Source organism: Carassius carassius, chromosome 26 (assembly GCF_963082965.1).
Source record: "Carassius carassius chromosome 26, fCarCar2.1, whole genome shotgun sequence".
Classification (NCBI taxonomy): domain Eukaryota; kingdom Metazoa; phylum Chordata; class Actinopteri; order Cypriniformes; family Cyprinidae; genus Carassius; species Carassius carassius.
The window spans coordinates 3623983-3648204 of record NC_081780.1 but is presented as its reverse complement, the minus strand read 5'-3'; the positions used below and the strand labels follow the sequence as shown (position 1 = coordinate 3648204).

Below are 24222 nucleotides of genomic sequence, written 5' to 3'. Positions count from 1 at the left end.
AAAAGTAACAAAAATAATGAAGCCTGTTCTTATGATTTTTTCATGTTACATTTTCAAGATAATTAAACAAGTTCCCTGCCAGCTTCAATGTTTTTACACCAGATTAATGTAATGCAAAAAATATACACATGGCGGTATTTGTTGTACTTCATTTATATTCGTAATTATATTTTCAAAAATACAACTATTTGTACCGCATTTTTTATGTACTGTTTTTCTATTCATAATTAAAAAACATTTTTTTTTACTGTATTATCACTGTATTAAATTTATGATAATCTAATGACGGTTGTGGTTGAGAATAATGGGACTAACAAAGAAAAAAACCTCATTACATTAATGAGAATATGAAGGGATACTTTGCTTAATTGTCAGTAATATAATGTCATAATGCAATAAAAAAAATATAATAATCATACTAGTTAGTTAACACAAGTGAATTAATTAACACGAATAACATGTTGTATTTTTTTTACCTTATGATTTTGGTTTGATTACATTCACCCGTGTGTGCAGGTATGTGTTTGATGAACTGCTTGCTGCTGTCTCTCACTCTTTGTAAAGCTGTTTAAGAATCCGGTCACATTCTAGACCGGCAGTAAAAGAGCCCTCTCCCCCTCCTCGTCTCTCTCTCTCTCTCTCTCCTCCCTTCATCGTTTTCTCCTTCCCTGTAGCTCTTTCACACTTCTTTCTCTGTGTGCCCCCCTCTGCCTCCCCCTCTCTCTCTCTGTGCAGCTGATAAACCCTCTCACTGCATTTCCAGGTCTGCCACCCTCACATCAGCTAGACACTGATCTCTGCCAAGCTGTCAATCAAACACGGCGCAGACGACTGATGCGCAGGTGAGAGACAGACAGCGAGAGAGAGAGAGAGAGAGAGAGGAGGAGGAAAGGGCTGCTAAGGTTTCTCTTGATTCCTCAGCGTCTCTATGATACACTGTCTCCCCGTTTTATGCTTTTCACCCTTTCATCTCCTCTCCGTTTCTTGTTTGTGTTTTTTGGTTTTTGTTTAGTCTCATCTGCCAGTATAAACATACCTGCCTCGTCCTCACAGGTTTGACACGTGGTTGATTGACAGCGGCGCTGAGGGGCGTTCAGTCAGGGTGAGGGTCTGAAAAACTGACAAACAGTGCAGCGTTTTAAATGTCATTCTTCATATCTGTCCACTTCAGGGTGTGTGTTCAACCCGTATCACACTGCTGCAGCATCCACACACACATACGGTGACCGGAGACCGAAGCAAATCTACTTATTGTGAGCTCCTTTGTATTATTTCTTGCCGTGCTTGACACACAGAAAGTGAATAATCTGGTGCAAGCGATGCGATAGCGAGCCAAACAAAAGCCAGATTCAGCAAAACTCCATTAATAATTTTCAGCAGCATATATCAGGGTGTGATAAAGTAATATGATGGGCATGGTGCATTTAAAACTATTTACATATATGATTTGTCATGTATTAGTTTCGGGACATATAGCACAGCCTTTAAAACATTGCAATATGCACCATAGCAAGATATTTCGACCCAACATGGCCATTAAATTGACGTTCATTAGAGATTCACAACCATTTTATTTTTGTTAGCTAAACATTATAAACGTTAGCTAAATCACTTGATTTATTTGTTTAGTAGCCTACTGAGAACCACTTCAGTAAATAAATTGGCATGCAGGAATGAAAATTGAAATTATGTTTTCTCTCCTATGGAATGTTGCGGGAATAGCGTATTTTTGTAAATAGCTTTTTAGGACCTCCGGTTCCATCTTCCTGAAATAATGTCTGTTACCACAAGCTCAAAATATTTTCATGTAATTTTTTATGACACAAAATACATCAGTATCACCTGTATTTTGTAGCTTTTACTTGTTTTGAAAAAAAGATGGCTGCGTTTTTTAATTATTAAAGACTGAAGTAGGCCTACATTTAGCTTTTTATTTAGGCTTCAATATTTATAAAATTTTTGTTCATTTGTGAACATTATCTTGATGCACACAATGTTTAAGAATCATATACTTGTTGGTCACAGAGCTTATGTTCTGCATTGGCCAAAAGCCACTGGAAAAATCCTGTTGGAAGCCAGGGTGATAATAACTTCCGGGATGACCTACAAAAATACAGCTTCATTGCACTCTGTTATGACTCATATCCACATCAAACAGCTTCTTGAATGAGAAATAATGAGAATGGTCCATTTCAGTTTCATGGTGACTTTAAATATTTTAAATATGTGTTTAAAAATCTGTTATCAAATATATAAAATCTAATTAAATAAATTAAATGGTGGCTTTAATTGTTAAATATATTTGTTAATTTTAATATTTATTGATATTTAATGTTGTATACTATTATGAGTTTAAAATAAAATGTTTAGAATTAAAAAAATGCAATGCATTTCTTATTAAATTATTTCAAGTACTGTAAATTTGAAATTGGCTTTATCAAAACATTATGTTTTAGCCTAAATTAGCAAATAGTGGCAGACGGGGGACTGTTTGGGAAATCATAATTCCATAATTCCCTGAATTTCAATTTCCATACTCTCTGCATTAAACTTCCGCCCTGACACCAATAGCATAAAACATTTTCTACAGTGAATATTGTTCCCAGGAAACAGCATGTCAGAAGAAGGTGGATTCAAAAGTAGTCAAATTCACATTATTCTAATATTTTAAAAATGAAAAAACATCAGCCGGTTAATGTTGGAGGCCAGCTGTTATGAGCAGTGGAGCCTTTAGTGTCCTTGTTAATGCGCACACTTTGCATTCCAGCTAACAAAAATAAGTTCTTGGAATGTTTTGTTAATCTTCCCCTTAAATTACAAAAAGATTATTCCTGAGAATTCTAAGAACATTCAATACATTCCGTTTATTTATGTTTTAAAAACATTGGTTATGGAAACATTAGAGAAAACGTTAAGGGAATGTTTCTTTATATCATTTGGCAAAAGTTCTTTCTATAAATGTAACATTTTAGGAATGCTATTGAAGACCATATAATTTTGAATTATCATTCTATTAACAGTATGAGAATGTTCATTTGTAGCCGTAAGAGAACCTTGCTGTGAACAGTCCGCGTTGACACCTTTACTTTGTGTCTTGCTGAATATCTGATCAGTTGGAAACATAACAGCTGCCATCATCTACATCTGAACAGCTGGAAATGTTCACGAGGTCACGTTCAGTACAGCAATAGCATCACATTCAAATTATATACAGCATGGCTATAACCCAAACACGCGAGGCATCATTCTGTCAGTCTCACCTCAGCAGGGACCAAAGAACTTCATACCAAACCATACAGAATTCAGCTTTATTCAACCATCCATTATGTAATTACACTCGAACATAGACTCAGACACAAAGACTTGAGCAAATGATCATCTAATTGCGGCAGAGCGGTTAAGTGTGTGTGTTGCTGTCCTCGTTGATTAGATTCTGTTTCAGTCTTTGCATCCGAATGTGATGTGTGAGGTGTTAGTGTGTTAGCGCATTAGCGAGGTGTCAGAACGAGGGGCCCATCAGCTCGTTAATGAGCAGAAACGCTAATCGTGTTTCACACTGACACAAACGCAATTAAAACATCTGTACCACGGCGACCTGATCTCGCATGTCTTTCTCTCCCTTACGCTAATGCTAATGTTTTGCAAACAGAGAGCAAGAAATTGCCTAGGCCCGTTGACAGATATTATGAAACCTGTCAATCATATTGGCGTTAAAGTCTTAATTCACAGTGGTGACGTCTGACGTCTCTTTTTTCCTTAACAACAAAAAGAAAATGTGCATGGTGCTAGCCTGTAAAAACAATGGCTGCCATGATAAAAAAGGGTTCAGGGTGATTGTTAGCAGTTTGCTAAGTCATTTTGGTAGCTTGCTAGGTGGCCCCTGAGTAGCTAGACTTAGAGCATATTTTTAAAAAGAAAATAATATACTTTAAAAATGTCCGTTTATATATAAATAAATAAATAAATATATATATATATATATATATATATATATATATATATATATATATATATTTATATATAAACGGACACTTTTAAAGTATATATATAAATATATATATATATATATATATATATATATATATATGTATATATATATATATATATATATATATATATATATATATAAAATAAACTATGTAATTAATAAAATGTGCTTTATTTAGTCAACACATAATTGTACTTATTTAAAAGCATTAAAAAAACATCATTAAAGTATGATTTAAAATTGACTAAATTAAAACTTTGCATTTTAAAAGAATGTTTAAATATGTAAAACAAGAAATAAAACATCTTTCTATTAACACACTTAAGTGGCCATTTTATTTTCTTAATATTATCTGCAAGTACTGTTTTTTTAAAAAGACATTTTTAAGATTTGAAGTACACTACAAGTGTACTAAAGCGCACAGCTCCGCTACCCCCCTACTGGCAAGAAAACCCCACCGGCTCTGCCTCACTCTCTCCATTACACCCACAGCCCTCCCTCGTCCTCTCTAAAATGATGCATGGACACTCGGCCCAGTGTTGTCCTCATGATAGATTGGAGCACTTTGGGGAAGATTTCAGTTCACGGCCACCCTTGAGTAGAAGCTTAAGTAAGACACTCTTTAATATTGTAATGGAGAACAGAGAGGCATGGAGAAAAATGAACCCCTCTGGATGATCTAATGTATATGAGATGAAGCCCAGGTCACTTTGAGAGGAAGATACGGGACGGTCATGTTTGCTAAATACAGACTTTATCCAGCCCTCTGTGGAAAGATTGCAGATTAGGTCAGTCACAGTGGGATTTCTGTGATTTCTGTGGACGCAGAAAAGTAATTATACTACTGGAGAGATATCAGACCACCTGCAGGTGTTTAATACACTTGGATGGCCATTAAACGATACACAGACCCTGATATTTTTAAACTACTTCATTCAGTAACTAGCGGCATTAGACAGGCCAGCCATCCATTATAAATCCATGCTTTTTAAAATATGAATATACAAAACAGCCCAATTATGGTTCACACAAACTGAAAATTCAGTAGTGTAGAATGAAATAACAAATGTAAAGAATTTAAACCCAATTCCACTGGCTCCAGTAAGATAATGAGATGATAATGGTATGATAATTGTATGGTAATCTGGCAAGGTTATGCACAAGGAGAGAGGAGGTTTCTGACGGAGCAACTGTCAAAATGTCACGCATTATATACATTAAAAACACTGACTGAAATACACATATTGAAGGATGACGCTGAATGAGATGGCTCCTGTAACTCATAAGTAATAAACTGTGAATACATAGATTTCTGTTGCAATTATAGCGATTAATTAATACTGTAGCTATAGTTTACACAGACTGGTAGGTCTACCTTGTTGAAAAATTTTATGTTTTGAAGCATGTCTAATGGTTATGAGCTGGTTTAAGCTGATCACGTGCTCAGCAGCCATGCTTCAAAACATACCTAACCAGCATATGCTTTTTTTCAACAGGGTAATGATAAAAATAATTATTAAATAGCAAAAAACAACACATGATATGAGAAGACTTCCAGCAACATTATCTATCGAGATATTATAAACATCGAGATGATCTTATACTTTTATATGCTAGGGGCTGAAAAATACAAATGCAGCGCCGCCCTCTAGTGGTGAGTAATAGTAATAGCGTCATTTCCACAGCAAACAATGACCCCCAAATCATAGTAATCAATTCGTTGCGATTTTTCCTTATTACTTTTAAACCGTTGTTCTCCTTGTAAAGTTTTGCAAAAATTTAGAAAAACGATTAGGAAGCATGTATTATTCGTTTATATATACATGTGTATTTGTTTTAATGTAATTTCCATTAGGCTACATTTTAATGCTCAGAAATAAATATTTATAACTGTTTCCTATACTTTCCCCCATTCCAGAGTGTTCAAATTTACCTTAATAAATTATCATTATGCAATAAATACATTTACTATTTATGCAACTGGAAGATGCTTTTATACAAAGTGATTTATAAGGTACACACTGACCATGATGGTACAATAAGGCCTACATAACATTAGTTAAATCACTTGTGTTCTTCTAAATGCAGTGCACTCATAGCAGCGTGTAACGATTATTCAACTGTTATGCAACACTGATGTGCTACTTTATAGTCGTGCAAAATATTTCCTTTGTTAAATAGGTAAGAGAAAACTCCCAGAATTGACCTTCCTTCTTCCCTTTTTGCAATCATATGTACTTGGAATTCAACTAAATAGATTGCTTAAATGCAATGCAAATAGCAGGTTTTAAACACAAGCCATGTTTGTTTTGACTGGTTTTGTAATGTGTCTGTGAAAGTGAAGTGACATTCAGCCAAGTATGGTGACCCATACTCAGAATTTAACCCAGAATTTAACCCATCCGAAGTGCACACAAAAAGAGCAGTGAACACACACAAACTGTGAACACACGCCCGGAGCAGTGGGCATTGGGCAGCCATTTATGCTGCGGCGCCCGGGGAGCAGTTGGGGGTTCGATGCCTTGCTCAAGGGCACCTAAGTCATGGTATTGAGGGTGGAGAGAGAACTGTACATGCACTCCCCCCACCTACAATTCCTGCCGGCCCGAGACTCGAACTCACAACCTTTCGATTGCAAGTCCGACTCTCTAACCATTAGGCCACGACTTCCCCTAAAAGGGGACTGGTATTGTGACATTGTGTCTTTGGTTGGAGTGACTCAGCGGCTCAACGCTGACAGACGATTGATGGGATTACAGTTTGAGATCATGGAGTCATTGTGTGCATGAGTTTTTTTTTTTTTTTTTTTTACATCAAATCAATTTAGTTTTTAAAAAGTTAATACTACAGCATAACCAGTGAACAGTAGAGCTGTACAAGTAGGCACCAAACAACTTAGATTATTGCATGCATAAACTATGCATAATTATTAGATTATGCAAAAATGAGTTGTTATCCAATGTTTTCCTACTGGGAGTTCACCCAGAAAGAAACGTTCTGACATTATTTACCCACCCTCATGTTATTCCAAACCTGAAATACATCCTGCTGAGCACAAAAGGAGATATTTTGAAGAATATTTTCGTCCATATAATGAAAATTCCAAAACATTATCAAGTTTCTAATTTACTTTTGTTACATTTGAGAAAAAAAAAAAACAGAGGAAAGGAAGTCATACGGGTTTGGAATGACATGAGTAAATGATGACAATTTTTATTTTTGGGTGAACTACCCCTTTAGGACCAATATGTTTTGCAAATATGTTGTTTAATCTTAATCTTATATAAAATATTATATAAATAAAATATATATTTAAATGTATGTGGTATTTGTCTAAAACTATGTATTATTATTTTTATTTAAACTTTATTTTTATTATTATGTTTTTTGTTATTTTTTTTTTAGTTTTTTTTGTTTGGCAGTCAAACCCTTTCGGTTCCCATTGATTAAAATTGAGTGGCTGAAAAATACAGAAGAAGTCAATGGGAATTGAAATTGTTTGGTTTTGAATGACATGAGGGTGAGTTAATGTTGACAGAAGTTTCCTTTTAAAGTGGACTCATGTAAAACTCTCAGTTTTGTCATTAATAATATTGAGCTCTATTTTTTCTAAATTATTATGCTAAATTATCTTGCCAGTAAAATCCTGTTTAATCAATTCAACAAAAAAGCAGTTGCATAATGTTTGCGATTGACATTCTTTCCATGAATGTCTTTAATGTTCTTGTTATCAGTTTAGATAATGTGTATTGATATTATTTTATTATTTGTCCAACTCAGGGAAAACAATAAAGCTTTTAATGAACAAACAAGTTTTGATGTGAATCTATAGTGAAAACAATATATAAAAGAATCATTTGACTTAATAATGAATAAATTATATAATTAAATAAAATAGTACAATGAAAATGTAAAATGTATATATAATTTCAGTCAAGGTTTATTTTAATTATTGAAAGTTTTTACTATAATAATCATGCAACTATATAAAACCTTATGTTACCTATAAATAATATGCAACCATTTTACAAAATAAATAAATAACAATCTGGAAAAATAAAGCCATTTATTTATTTATGCATTTAATTTAGTTTTAGGCAAAACTCACACTTTCTATTTAAACAATCGTAAACAAACACACACACACAAACAAACAAAAAAAAAAAAAGAAAAAAAAAAGTGAATGCAGAAACGTTCATGGAAGAGTTGTGAACACTGCACGAAACTGGCCAATGGTTACCGCTCTATTATAATTCAACCACTGTTTAAATATATGTTTCTCTATAATAATCTCCAGCCTGAGTAGTAATGTTAACGCACACAGCACAGACAGAAGTAAGTCAGATTAATGCCCCACGCTCTATTTCTCGTGTTTAGAGTAGCCCAACCACGCGCATCATCTAAACGAGGCTTTGCGCGCTCGTGTGCTCGACTGTTCATTTGCTCATCATGCCAGTATCTTGACTATGCTGATTAGAGACAGTATTCCTCAGCTGTCAGGCTGACTGAAAACAATCAAAGCCTCCATACCCCCAATCACCGCTGCTCTCTCCCCGGGCGCCGCGCCGCAATCAGCCGCTGATTAGGACCCCGTCGCCCTTCTCCAGCCGCGGCGGGGGTTAATGCGCGCGTCAGATGGAGCCACGGAGAGGCCAATGAGAACGTGAGCGGGAGGATATTGCACGGATATATCCGCCCTGTCAATCACATGGGATTCACTGTAGAGGCTCAGAGACTCTCTTCATCTTGCTCTTCTCCCCCGCAGGGACGAGCTAATCTATTTAAGACAAAAGTGAGGATGCACCAATTAAATTAGACGCTGTTTGGACATTTTTGCCTATTTTCGACATATTGAAGCAATCTAATAACATGGTTAGATAAATAATACATTTACCTTGCATAGCTTATTGCATGTTGGTTCGGACACATTCATTGTTTATATGCCACCTTTATAGACTGAAAATAATTTACTGTAATTGCTAAATTTCATAAATAATTACACAGATAGGCTACGTTGAATTAGATTAGACTGAAATTGTCTGTGTTTTCTTATAAACATATTCTAATAATCTTTTTACCACTTAATAGATGATAGGGTAATGTTTAACTCAGAATCTTCATAAATTATTACAAAGAAATGCACACATTGATACATAGCTATCAAACAAACACAAAACAAGCAAATCCATAAAAAATACTCTAGCCTAATATACATTTTAAAAAGACATTCTTTTTAACAGTGTAGAATAAATAATTTGAGGTTCAAATAATTTTCAGAAAAATATTCAGAAATTGCTAGTAAATTATTAAATAATTAGGCTACAAAGATAGCAAGTCATATACTGACATAAATGTGAACTTTAGAAGTTGAAAGACTGAAACTAGTATTTTCTTGTATAATTTTTTTTTATTTAAAATAATTGATTCTTATTATTTACTGTATTCCCCAATTAATTTCGGGAATTTTATTATATCTGTTATATACAACGATATTAAAAAAAGTTGTGTGTATTGGTAGGTTGGGCGGAGATCGGTGTATCTGCGCATGTGCGGATGTGCGGATGTGAGTCAGTGTAAACTTAACTTAGTTTACTCTCAGCTGACAGCTCGACCGGTTCTGCACAGTCCAGACGCGGAAAAATTCCACCAAGGTATGTTTTTGTTTCATATCATGTTTTATTTATAAATCGCGAGAAAGCAACACTCAATGTTTCGGTTCATAACAACTAGTAAGTTTGTCCAGCTATTATGCAGAAGCGCCATGACGTCACTAGCAGCGTGTCGAAGTATTTGTCAGTTTAGTGTTTGTTTAGTTGTGTGTTCATGGTCATACTCACGAGTCTAACGACATTTAGTTTAGTTGCTTGTTAACCGTTTAGCTAACGTTATCCGTTTTTGGCTTTATTCTCAACCATCGACAGTTGTGCCAGTTCTGGTCTGCTGTCAGTTTGGCAACGATATGTTTCGACATAATGAAGAAGTTGTTTTCAGTCATGCAAAATGTTGATAACAGAACAGACAGGAGAGTATCGTTTAAGTCATCTAATGCATCATGACAAGACAACATGACAACTTCGAAAGCGAAAGTGTTTTTGTCACGCATCATGCGACCATCCATACATCAGGTGAAATTACTGAGATGTTTCTTAATAAAATCTGTGCTGAAATATGTTCTGCACTTGCAAATATTTGATTTCACAGTCTGTTCATACTCATTGCAAACCAAGTTTTTCATGACACAAACTATGGGAGTTCATAGGGCAGCAACGATACACAAAACATGATTTTTTAAAACTTAATTTTATTGCATTTTTCAGTCCTAGTATCTAAACATTCTTAAATCAATATTAATTTTACTGAGAAACACATTTTCTTAAGATATGTCTCATTTTCTGTGAAAGGGATAGTTCACCCAAAAATCAAAATTATGTCATTAATAACTCACCCTCATGTTGTTCCATTCAAACCCGTGAAACCTCCGTTTATCTTTGAAACACAGTTTAAGATATTTTAGATTTAGTCCGAGAGCACGGTATACTGTCCATGTCCAGAAAGGTAAGAAAAACATCTTCAAAGTAGTCCATGTGACATCAGAGGGTCAGTTAGAATTTTTTGAAGCATCTAAAATACATTTTGGTCCAAAAATAGTAAAAACTCTGACTTTATTCAGCATTCCGGTCTGTTGTGAGAGAGTTCAAAACAAAGCAGTTTGTGATATCCGGTTCGCAAACGAATCATTCGATGTAGCCGGATCTTTTTGAACCAAATCGAACTAAATCGTTTTAAACGGTTCGCATCTCCAATACACATTAATCCACAAATGACTTAAGCTGTTAACTTTTTCAATGTGGCTGACACTCCTTCTGAGTTCAAACAAACCAATATCCCGGAGTAATTCATTTACTCAAACAGTACACTGACTGAACTACTGTGAAGAGAACTGAAGATGAACACAGAGCCGAGCCAGATAATGACTCGCTCACGAGTCAAGAACCGGTTGCGTTGGTTTTCGGATCACCAATACTTCTTTCGGACAGTTCGATTCAATAAAGTGGTTGAAGAAAACGGTTCACCGGTTATTTGCGCTCAACGTCATGGCGTTATTGGCGATGATTGCCCTTGATTCAAGCCTTCGGTTTACCCGCGCTCATAACACTAGCACAGAATAAGTTCAGAATCAATCACCAAAAGAATCAGTTCGGTTCAGACGCTCTATGTGTCGGTTTGCTTCACGCTGAATCACACATGCGCAGTATCATCAGCTCCTCAGTTCACGAATCGGACGCATCTGACAGAAACGGTTCTTGACTCGTGAGCGAGTCGTTATCTGGCTCGGCTCAGTGTTCATCTTCAGTTCTCTCTTCACAGCAGTTCAGTCAGTGTACTGTTTGAGTAAATGAATTACTCCGGGATATTGGTTTGTTTGAACTCAGAGGGAGTGTCCACATTAAAAAAAGTTAACAGCTTAAGTCATTTGTGGATTAATGCGTATTGGAGACGTGAACCATTTAAAACGATTCAGTTCGATTTGGTGAACTGGTTCAAAAAGATCTGGTTACATCGAGTGATTAGTTCGCGAACCGGATATCACAAATTGCTCTGTTTTGAACTGTCTTACAACAAACCGGAAGAGAAGACAATTCTGAATAAAGTCGTAGTTTTTGCTATTTTTGGACTAAAATGTATTTTCGATGCTTCAAAAAATTCTAACTGACCCTCTGATGTCACATGGACTACTTTGATGATGTTTTTATTACCTTTCTGGACATGGACAGTATACCGTACACACAGTTTCAATGGAGGGACTGAGAGCTCTCGGACTAAATCTAAAATATCTTAAACTGTGTTCCAAAGATAAACGGAGGTCTCACGGGTTTGGAACAACATGAGGGTAAGTTATTAATTACATAATTTTGCTATTTGGGGGAACTAACCCTTTAAATGTATCATAATTAAGTTTATGATTAAAATGAGAAAATATCTGCCATTGGGGAAAGAAAAAAAACAATTCAAAGGTAATGCAGGATAATTTTTTTGCCCACTGACAGATGTTTTTGTCTTTTCTTTTAATTTTTTTCTTCTCATGTAAATATGTCTTGTTTTTATTTATTTATTGATATTTTGCAATGCATTAAAAGACAAAGTAAGAAAGATGTCATGAGTAATCTGACCAAAAAAAAAAAAAATCTATGGGAGACCCAACCCCTTAAAGGCACAGTGGGAGGAGCGGCAAAGATTATGACTTTGTGATCTAGTGGCTATATTTTCATCCTTACTTTAATAACTCATTCTTAGAGCATTTAATATTAGCATGGATTATATCTAATGTAAGCATAATGTTCAAACATTTAACATCAATACAGTCACCAGTAATCTATCATCTAGGATCTTAAGTAAAAAGCATTTTAAGGCACTATCATAATCATAAATCCCCCAAAACTTTTTTTGTTCTGATGCAACATGTGATCTATACTATTGTGTAATTGTGTTTCGTTTGCATGCAATAACGTTATAAGACTTCCTCTTGTTTTTGAACTGAAGTGCACGTGACATTTCACATCCTTACACTCACATGCAATTCACAATGCTTTAGATTCATGCTTTGAATCAAATATGGCTAACACCAGATAGTTTTTGAGAACTAACACCAGATAATCTCAAACATATTTTTAATACCAACCTGTAACATCGTCACACTAGGCCTATAAATTATTCTATATTTTAGAGAAATTGCTGGAAATTGATCTTTTTTCATTGGTAATGAGTGCTTTGAACAACTACTGTAATTGTTTTAGCTGTATTTACTCAATTTTGTATTATTTTATTTAATTTTGTTGTGTTTTTATTGTTTTATTATATTTTTATTTCATTTTATTGTTATTTTATTTGTTTTCTTTATTTTATTTAATTTTGTGTGTGTGCATGTGCAGGATCATGTTCTTCTCCTGAAAGGCTGTCATTGTAAATAACAAAATAATTCTTAATTGATTTCCATGGATAAATAAAGATGAACAAACAAAAAAATCAATAGTCATCTGGGATGCTAATGACATGTGTGTCAAGAAACAGATCTTTTCAGGAGCAGCAAAAATAAAATTGTGCAATTTGTACCTGTTTGTCCTCCAGATGGCCTCCACGTGGTGGGAGCGCCTCTCTGTGTCGGTGAATAATGGCACAACCCCTGTGGACAACGGCAGCTGTTTCAGTGCCACACAGAGCACCGTGCTGAAGGGGGTGAATTTCGGAGGAGTGCCCATCGTTCTGCTGATCGACTTCATACTCTTCGTGGTAAGTTTGGCAGTTAGTTGGGATCCTATTGGCTGGAACTGCTTGAGTTGTACGATCTGATTGGTTGGTATGGTGCTGTGTATCTTCCCACAGTTGCTGCTGATAGTCTTCACTCTAATCAGAAGGAGACTGTGGGATCATGGGAGACTCGCTCTTGTCGCAGAGACTGAAGGGTATGTGAGATGAAAACCATAGTAGTCACTATGAAAACATTCAGTGTTATAATTTATTGCAAATAGTCTTTAGTGAGTCAAAAAATTGCAACGTTAAACTAGACAAATTATTATTTATAAAAAAAATAAAATGTATATGTTTAGTTATTTTTATAATATTTATTTATAATGATTGTTTTTTTTTGTAGTATTTGTATATTTTTACCGTATTTTAAGTTTTCAAGAAATCATTTTAAATAGAGAAGCTGAAACCGGTGAGGATGGTGAGATGAAGAGCTCTGTCTTTTGTTGCTGCAGGTTCAGACATGCTACTAAACGCCGTTACAACAGAATGACGTCATCCATGTCCATTGAGGAGCCCGAATATGAGAAGGTTAATTCTGATCTCATCGTCATCCTCATTATGACATCATTCATGACATCATTGACATCTTCCTCATTTCCTGTAGGGGTGCTGCTCCTGGATCAACTTTATTGTCAATATGGAGTAAGTGCTGTTTTGGTGCTACATGTTTACAACTGGACATATTTTACCAGTTGATATTGTTACGTTTTTCTAAACTCAAACAGGGGAATTTGCATGGGAAAGTCCTAATATAAACTGATGTGAAACCAATGTGTGTGTGTGTGTGTCTGTGCAGTGAGACTTCGGTCCAGGAGAAATGTGGGGTGGATGCAGTACATTATCTGTCATTTCAGAAGCACCTAGTCATCATGCTCTTGATCATCTGTGTGCTGTCCATCGCCATCATCCTGCCGGTCAATCTATCCGGCAACCTGCTAGGTATCTAACACACATACACACATGTACACTGGAAAATTCAACGCGATCTCAAGAATCCTTGAAACAGTAGCTTGGTTATAAACCATTTACTGTTTCTCTAAAGCAGATACTTGACTAATACCAGGGACACTGACAGAGAAATATGAAAGAACTGTGCCAGCTATAAGAATAAAACAGTGAAGAGCCTTTAAAAAAAAAATTACAAATCTTACTGGAAAAGTTTCATCTTCACTTTTGAATTTTTTGTATTTTTGTAAAGTAGTTATAATATAATAATACAATTTTTAATATAATTATTTATTTTGGATAAAATAATCTTTTTACATAGCTAAATGTTGCTTGTAAGAGTCATTGTGTTTAAGTCTATGATGCCTAGTTTTTGGGAGGGCGGTAGTGGTTTCTAACCTCACATGATGTCATCTTATGAAATACTTTCAAGTTTCTTTTCTTAGACTTCAGTTTCTGCTGATGGGAAAAAGTCTCAGTCATTTCTGTGTTCCAGGCAATGATCCCTACAGTTTCGGGAGAACAACCATAGGGAATCTTAAGCAGGGGTATGTATCTATGCACAGATGTCTGAATGCATCAGTGTGTGTCTATTTGAACTGTATTTTAAATGATCTCTTTGCAGTGATACACTTCTTTGGCTGCACACAGTATTTGCAGTTCTGTATCTTATGATCACGGTGGGCCTGCTGAGACGACACACCTCTAAAATGAAGGGAACCAAGAGAGACATAGTAAGCCGTCCTACCATTTCTCTTTCACACACACATACATGGTCTCAGTCTGACCCTGGTTTATTTTTCCATAGGCCAGAAACACCCTGTTTGTGAGGTCTGTACCCACTGCTGCTAGTAGTGAGACTATAAAAACTCACTTCATGTAAGTGGGAATGATTTTCCAAGACTTCATACGGTTCACTTTATTTTTAGCCATTCATCCAGACGTCTTTTCCTTCCCATCTCCATGTTATTTGTTCCATTCAGCATGCAGGGCATGAGCTCAGCTTACAGTGTGTGGGTGGGACAGTGGGGTCTCAAAGACTTATGGGGCAACATTTATTTACGTGTCATTCACAGGAATTGATTAAAATTACAGATAAAGATTATACTAAAATTTTAAAACCAGGACTATCTGTTTTCATGAGCAAAGGAAGATAGATTGGAGATGTTTAGAAACAAATTATTTTTGCATTTCTCTTTTTCTGCCTTTAATACACAAATGACATATTTTACTTTAAAGGTTTTAATGTGTCTTGACTGTATATCTGTTTGCAGGGAGGCGTACCCTAACTGTCAAGTGACTGATGTTAACTTGTGTTATGATGTTGCCAAACTGATTGATATAAACAGAAACAGGTAAGAAAGCCAGTTTGACTTGTTGTCCGTAGATCTTATAGATACCTATATGAACCAGTATTATTGATATTATTATACTATATTATACTAATTACACTATTACAGTCATTATTTATATTTGGAGTTTTAATAATTCTGTTATGTGTTTTTGTCATTTTTATTATAATTTCCTTTAAAATATGTTTAGTATTTAGTACTTTTTAAGATTCCGTCTTAGCTATTTTAGGACAGTGCATAAAGCTAAATTAAATAGTTTGAACATTTCAGTGAATAGTTTTTTTTCAAGTAACATTTTTAATTAAAAAAAATGTAAAAAAAATCATAATGTCATCATCATCATATGTTATTTTTATTGTAATATTTTGTAACAGAAAACGGGCAGAAAAAAACCTGCAGCATTACAATAAGATATTCCAGCGCCATGGACGTCGTGAGCTCATCAACCCGCGCCCATGCAGCCACCTGTGCTGCTGCGGCTGCCGCTGTAAGGGCTGTGAAGAGGTCAGTACTGCCACCATCAGCAATGGCCTTTGACTTTCAAGCTCTGGGCGTATAAATAAAATGTGTGTTTATTTGTAGGTTGATGCTATAGAGTTCTACAGCTCACTGGTGGCTGCTCTGCGTGAGGAAGAAGATAAACTGAAGAATAGTGAAGAACTGCATCCTCTGGGCATGGCATTTGTCTCTCTGCAAAATGAGTACATGGCCAGTTAGTAAGTGATTCACGCTCAGACTCAACTGCCTATGTATAAACATTATGCAGAATTACACTGGCTTATTAGCCACTTTGTTTTTACTAGAATCTAAGGTGAAATCTGTTGTGAAAGAAAGTCAAAGAAAAACTGTTTCTTAGTCTGGATTTTTTAGATTTAGAAGTTACTGTTAAAATTAAATGAAGAGAAATATTATTTCTGGAACCTGACCATTGCATTTGGTGTTGCTCTTCTTTCCTCACAGTATTCTGAAAGATTTCAATGCCCTGAAGTGTGGAGGCGGGGCAAGGGGCGTGGTCGGAGAAGTAATGGGCGGGGGAATCAGGTGTGGGTGTGGCCGAGAGCCTCAGCCGTCCTCTAAGAGCACAGAACTTAGAGTGAACAAATGGAAAGTGAATTACGCTCCTCACCCGTATAATATCTACTGGTATGTACCAATATACCTTTTTGGAATGGGATCTATTATATTACAATCTTCTTTAATTTATAGAGAAGAATATAGCAATTTACCTAACACCAATTCACAATATTAACCTCTCACCTTCTCTTCATCTTTTTCAGGGAGAATTTGTCAATAAATTGGTGGCGTTGGTGGCTACGCTTTACGCTGCTAAATGTAGCCCTCTTTCTCCTCCTCTTCTTCCTCACAACGCCCTCCATCATCATCACCACCATGGACAAATTTAATGTCACCAAGCCCATTTACTATCTGAACGTATGTGACTGAACATGTGTAATGACGTGAGCTCATGAAGTGCAGTGGTGTGAAGACAGTGTGTTGTGATTGCAGAGTGCTGTTATCAGTCAATTCTTCCCCACTATTCTGCTGTGGACCTTCTCGGCCCTGTTGCCCACCATAGTATATTACTCTACACTGGGGGAGGCCCACTGGACCAGGTAGACCATCAAACTCAAATATACACACACTCACACACAAACCCAGAAGCCCATTAATAATACTCCTCTATCTGTGTGTGTGAAGGTCCAGCGAAAATATGAGCATGATGTACAAGCTCTACATCTTCCTGATCTTCATGGTGTTGATTTTGCCCTCACTGGGCCTCACCAGGTATGAGCTGTTGATGATGAGTAGATGCAGTTTTTTATTTCACCTTAAAATATTACAAAAGTAGCATTTATTATTGTTTTTTCAATGTTTTTATTATCATTGTTATTATTAGATACAAATTTTAGTTTTACAGTCAAATTTTACATTAGTAGTATGTTGTATTATTTATTTTGTTTTAATGTTATTATTATACATATTATTATTATTATTATCATATATACTGTTTTATTTCGTTTATATTTATAAACCATTTTATTTTATTATTTAATATAACAATAGTAGTCTTTATTATTTTGTTTTAATATGTTATTATTATAATTATTTTTACTATTATTATTATATAGATATATAATCACAACATTTTTTTTACCAAAGAATGCAGCCCTACAATCACAGAAAGCCTGGAGATTTGAAAAAAAACCAACACATTTTATATTGCAATCACAAATTTAATTTTTTTTGTTTGCATGTTTGTTTATTTTTCATAATAATTAAAAAAAAAAGAAAATCACAATTAGATTTTTTCCCCCAAATTGTGCTGCCATAACGTTGTTAACATTGTTAACTTGGTCCTAGGAAGTCCACCCACCTGTGATCATTTAGAACCATAAATTAATGAATTTTGAATTAGAGTACAATGGGCCTAAAATGTTCCCGAACTGAGCATGTGTACAGATACAGATGTGCTCTTTTTCCTCTCAGTCTAGACTTGTTTTTCCGCCAGTTGTTTGATACGCATTCAGCGGTGAAGCTGAGGTTTGAGTGAGTATCTTGTGTATTTACCCTGGTGATTTATTTGCTCAAATCAGAATGGTTTATTCAGAATGATTTTGTGACCAGTGACTCTCCATCTTCTCTTCTCTGTGTCTCAGGTGTGTGTTTTTACCTGATCAGGGGGCGTTCTTTGTAAATTACGTGATCGCGGCGGCTCTGGTGGGCTCTGGCATGGAGCTGCTGCGGTTGCCAGGGTTACTGCTCTACATTGTGCGTCTGGCACTCGCAGGTTCGGCTGCTGAGAGGAAATATGTTAAACAGGTCCGTCTGTGGCTTTTGATCTTTTAAAAAGAATTTGGAATTTTGCTTCAGAACTTGCTTCAGAATGTTAACTAACGTGGAATAATAAAGAATTTAGACGTACATTTTAACTTTATTATACTTTCAATTTAATTAAGCTTTGACATCATGCTGTATAGACATCAGGTTGGAAATAAGTCCGATTACTGAAATGTGTTGCTGATACACTTGTAATCTCTGGTTCTTTGTTTCTCTGTGTAGAATCAGGCGTATGAGTTTCAGTACGGAGCGATGTACGGATGGACTCTGTGTGTGTTCACGGTCATTATGGCGTACAGCATCACCTGTCCTGTCATCGTTCCCTTCGGTCTGATTCTTTCCTCAAGGTCTTACACACAGTATTAGTGAATGTAACATCACATTAACACACAGGCTGTGTGTGTAGGTTTGCTGTACCTGCTGCTGAAACACCTGGTGGACAAACACAACCTGTACTTCGCGTACCTGCCCGCCCGCCTCGATCGGCAGGTTCACCTGGGAGCTGTCAATCAAGCGCTGGCTGCACCAATCATATGCCTGATGTGGCTTTATTTCTTCTCTGTGCTCAGAACAGGTTACGTCCACTAACTGGCTTCATTAAACCAGTGTTTCTCAGACAGTTGTATTCATATATGTGAGTCATATAGTGGAGATTTATTGATTTCGTGTCTCCACAGGCTTCAAGGCAGCTACGTCACTGTTCACTTTAGTGGTTCTCTGTGTGACCATCTTTATCTGTTTAAGTTACACCTTCTTTGGACACTTCAAATACCTCAGCCCGCACAACTACAATGTAAGCTGCTTTGTTCTATGTCAAAGTTTAGCAACATTTACAGTGCATTGTTGTAATCTAAACCTAATTGAATAAATAAACCTGGCATTGTATTTCAAATATTGTTGGCTCTGTGAAATATTGCTTTTGGTCCTCTATTTTAAGTTACTTTGGATAAAAGCATCTGCTAAATGCATAAATGTAATTGTCTATAATTCAGGTTAAGGAGGAAGATAAAGACGCAGATAAAGGTTCACAGAGCTCAACTGTATCGGCAAGTTTCACATTTTTACATTACACACATTTTTTTTTAAATCCTGATAGATTTTGAGATGACCAGAATCTCTCTCTCTTTCTCTCTCTTTTTAGGTGTATCTTCCTAAAGTTTTGAACCCAGATGCATCATCTGAATCTGATGAATGCAGCATTCACCATACATACGGCACCACCGACAAAAGTCCGCCCTTCCTCAGCACCGAGGAAGAGTGTCCAGATTCGGATATCTAAAAACAATAATCAGTCAACGTCGACCAATCACAACTTGCATTTCACCTCTGGAGGAATTGGTTCCTGCTGTATTGAGGTTGGAGGTCAGTGTGAAGATGTAGGGGGATGTACTTTCAAAAACGGGATTTCTTGGGGAGAAAAAAAAAAAGTCACACTTTCTAGCTTTTAATTTTTTTTTATACGTACTGAGGGACTTGAGGAACATTTATTCATGAACTGCCATATAACAAAACCCAAAGGATCAATTCTTCTCGCCAAAGACTTTAAACACTTTTCTAAATTGCCATTCAAGCACACTGTCCAAACATTTCTACAAAACCAGCTTCGCCAATGAGCACTTGCCAAGGAGTACAAATATAACTTGATTATATCAAACCACTTGAACAAACACTTGTGACTTTTTGGAACCAACTTAACACACTTTATAACTGTAATTTGTACGTGTGTGTGATTTGAGAAAGTGAGCTTCTGTATTGTTTTTCATTCCTAATTTTCTATTATAAAGCAACGCTTTATACTAATTTGTTAATATATTGATGTTGCAGATATATTGAGCTCATAGCTCAGTGGCCTTTCAATAGCATATCTGTATAGTTGTGTGAGAGAATGAATCATCACTAGGTGGCACTGTTCCTCTCAGCTCGTCCTGGTTCTTCCCAGAGCAGTACAGACTGAAGCAGAGAGATGTTTCAGTTTCAATACAAACACAATGTTTTATAATTTATTAGAGAGAATTTAGAAGAAATTATGCAAAGATTGTATTTACAGGAAGGCTCTTACAATGAAGTAAACAATATGCAAAGCAATAACCTTATAGTCTTAAATGTTTTTTAGTTTTAGTCACTTGCTGACCATGTTTGTATAAAGTTTAACTTAATGTCATGATCACGCCAGTAACAAAGGAGTGTTTACATGGAGTAAATTCTAATTATACTGGAAACTATTAACTAGAAACAACTCAAGTCTTCCCAATTTTAAAAAGGGCAAACTTCATAGAGCAAAGGAGACACAGTTTTAATTCATGTAGATGTTCTATCAAGTACAAGCATCATATTTGTTCCTTTTAGATGTAATGCAGGGGGCAGATATTGTGGCTATGAAGAGAACACTTGACAGCTGTGTATGTTTGTGTTTGTTCTGTATATTCAGTATATGAGTGGAGCCGTAACTGAATTTAAGTGTCTGATCATTTAAATTGCTCAACCTCCAAACATTGAGTCTCAAATTCTTAAGCCTCAGATTTTCCTGGAAATGGATGAATGAACGTCCTCCAAACACACACTTGACACATTTCTCCTGACTGTGGTTTTCAGCTCATTAGTCAGGATAGAGCAAAATCGTCTTATTTTAACACCATAAGCAGCCCACAAACTCGAGTGACCGGCTCCAAACGCCAGGATCAGCATTCAAAACCGCATAAGAACAGAAACTGATCCAATTAGTGTGTGTGTGTGTGCGTCTGTGTCAAACTTTATTCATATATATATATATATATAAACAGGTACTATAAGGGAACAAAAGACATGGTAATACTATGGTATTTTTGTTATTTTTTATTGGTGCCAGGTGGTCCATTGGGTTCATGTTTAGGTTTCCAAATATTTTATTGCACAAAACATGTAAACTGTAACTTTTTAAGATTTTTTTCTTTGGTATGTTTGTATTTTAGTAGGATGGATCTCATACTTAATACACAATACTGTGTAGAGGTCACATGTTTGGTGTTACTGTAAACCATATGCACAGTCATATAAAAGAAGATTAGATGTATTTTTACAGCTTCATTTCATTCTGTGGGAGCCAGAAATAACAGTATTTACAGTGTTTGACACCACAATAAACACTCTGAAGGCTTTACGGTCCTAATGACACAAATGCCCATATGCAGCTTGAGACAAATGATGCATGTGAGTCAAATAAAGCATTTCGGTATTTCTTTAAATGGACTGAAATCCCAGATCAGGTTTCACTGAATGGTGTTTGCTTGGGGTCTCAGGGTGGCAGAACTGCCAAACCAATGAAGCATTCTGGTTATAATGTGTGTCAAGTGTTGGCAGCAGTAGCGAATCCAGAAAAACCTTACTGTACCTTTAGAAAGTAAATAAACTGTTTCTTATATTAGTTTTGCTTGTTAAGGCAAACGTTAACAGTGTTATTTATCATGCTTCTGCATATGGATTTAAATGAATTCCTAACACTTAATCACTAAATATAAACTTTATTAATGTAACTTGTTCTTTGCTGTTTGAGAATGATACCTTAAAGGAATAGTTCACCAAAAAAATTGGCTGAAAGTGTACTTATCCAAGATGTACTGTAATTGAGTTTCTTAATTGGAAAAGATTTGGTGAAATGTAGCATGACATCACTTTCTCACCAATGGATCCACTGAAGTGAATGGGTGCCGTCAGAATAAGAATCCAAACAGCTGATAAAAACATCACAGTAATCCACAAGCAATGTATTGTAAAGTAAAAAGCTGTACATTTTTAATAAACAAATCCTTCATTTATTTTAACTCCAAACCATTGCTTCTGGACAAAATATGAATCCTTTGTCCATAATATTGCTTTCTCGAATGTAAAATTAATCTTGTCTGAATCAGGAGAGAAAATCTGCACAAATCAAACACCTTTTATAAGCAAAGATAGTCCAAAACAGTTCTAAACAACTATGTTGGTGGATTTTGATGTGAGAAAATAACAGTGAATGGACTTTTTCTCAGAAGGAAGGGTTATTATGAATTATGGACTCTGGCCAGAAGTGACAGTTTAAAGTTAATATGCCTTAATTATGGATTTGTTTCTTACAAACACGCATCTTTCGCTTCACAAGATATTAATTGATAAACTGGAGTGGTGTGGCTTACTTGTGGATCATTGTGATGGTTTTATCAGCATTTTGCACTCTCATTCTGACGGCACCCATTCACTGCAGAGGATCCACTGGTGAGCAAGCTTACAAATGCTCTGGAATTATCATGATCATTTGCACAGAGAAAAAACAACAATAAGCACACACAAATAGATTTTTAAAGAAAGTGTATTTTTTTTTAAATCTTGGATTCTGGAAATGATGTGAATTCTGTCATGTAACTCACATCACATGATTGAACTGTCACTCACACACTCACACACACACACACACACTGAATGGCTCGTCTCCAGCTGCGTTTGGTTTTTCAAACTATAGGAACCAATTATCGTTGTACTTGTATATGGTGCCTCGAAATACTCCAAAGATAATTCATCCCTCCAGTAACACAGGCCAAGATGTTTTCTCCTCTCCTCCCTCCTTCTCTTCTCTTTTCAGATGGTCTGCACTCTTTTCTGATGCCGTGATTGAAGCCTCTGACCTGATGACCCAGAGTACGTATGACTGATCTCTGTGCCAGCCAACCACAAAGACCGACAGCACTGATTTCCCCTGCTGATCCCTCCCTTTTGTCTGCGGGGATTATTCCCATGGCAATGCCGGTGGTCTGTAAGGTACCGTTCTCAGAGCCGAGAGTAATAGACCCTCGCCAAGCCCTGGGGGTAAACTTATTCAACTTCACCCAGACACAACTTTTAAGGGAAAACTAATAGCAAAGTTTTGTTTCCTTGCCAGATGTCTCTTAAGGTTTGCAGAGTTTACTCAGGGAAGAAATTGAGACACAGAGAAATGAGTAATGAAACTGAAGAATTGGAGGGAAAATTCCCAGATTGGGACTTTTGTTCTGTTATCTGGTCGTCAACAGAATCTAACGGAGCAGGAAATCTGCAGTCTGTAACTCTACATCTCTCTTTAGCTTGAGGGGAAATTCTGTCATCGTTTACTCAGCCTCGTGTCGTTCGGTGCGACTTTCTTCTGTGAAAGAAACTGGATGAGGAAATTGTGTGGAACATACTTAAATTGAAATTTTATTTGAGCTTGAATCATATTTCTGGTTAATTATACTGAAATATGTATAAGTATGGTATCAGAAGACATGCAGTGCACACGTACAGTAATTCATGTAAGTATTGTTATGCATCTTGTGCAGCTTGACAGCCTCATTCGTTTTCACTGTACTAAAAAGAGGGATCTCAGTATTCTGCAAAACATACAGTTTTGTTCCAGAGATGGAAGAAATGTATATTGGAGTAATATGAAGGAGAGAAAATGATAACAGAATTTTCATTTTTGACAGAACCATCCTTTTAGTAAGTAACTTTTCTACTGTAAAGAGTTAAAGAGTAAGAAAGTATCCATATACAAACAGAAAAGGTACTCATCATTTTCTGCCACAATATTTTCGGACATTTCCTAGATGCTGTGAAAACACCTGTAAAAAAAAATCAATATGTATTTTTGAGTGTACTTATGAAAAGTGTCTAAAATAATGTACACAAATTAATCATAAAAGATGTATTTGTAAGCAGAGTATTTCTGCTATAGCAACATTCAATGGAAAACATTTGATTTTGTCAAAATAGTTTTTTGTTAACTGAAATAAAACCAAATAATAAAAAATATTCAATTTAAAAAATCTA

At 35.8% G+C, this 24222-nt stretch overlaps 1 protein-coding gene across 2 annotated transcripts; it reads left to right on the top strand.

Moving 5' to 3' along the window:
- The first annotated feature begins 9506 nt into the window (after positions 1 to 9506).
- LOC132105542 (CSC1-like protein 1) lies at positions 9507 to 23957 on the top strand. Of its 2 annotated transcripts, XR_009423957.1 has the most exons (24): positions 9507 to 9639; positions 13115 to 13276; positions 13370 to 13449; positions 13747 to 13822; positions 13899 to 13936; positions 14091 to 14233; positions 14736 to 14787; positions 14865 to 14973; positions 15048 to 15118; positions 15514 to 15594; positions 15966 to 16095; positions 16174 to 16307; positions 16552 to 16734; positions 16869 to 17022; positions 17098 to 17204; positions 17290 to 17376; positions 18079 to 18138; positions 18249 to 18411; positions 18652 to 18757; positions 18836 to 19003; positions 19107 to 19222; positions 19422 to 19791; positions 23021 to 23822; positions 23917 to 23957. XR_009423957.1 is itself a non-coding variant. In XM_059510720.1 (23 exons), the coding sequence occupies exons 1-23, from the start codon at positions 11874 to 11876 to the stop codon at positions 19706 to 19708; spliced, it is 2418 nt and encodes an 805-aa protein (XP_059366703.1). In that variant the 5' UTR covers positions 11859 to 11873; the 3' UTR covers positions 19709 to 19806. The 2 variants fall into 2 exon arrangements, 1 of the variants encoding a protein (XP_059366703.1); XM_059510720.1 differs by lacking the exons at positions 9507 to 9639; positions 23021 to 23822; positions 23917 to 23957 and adding an exon at positions 11859 to 11879 and having other exon boundaries at positions 19422 to 19475; positions 19571 to 19806.
- The last annotated feature ends 265 nt before the right edge of the window (positions 23958 to 24222 follow it).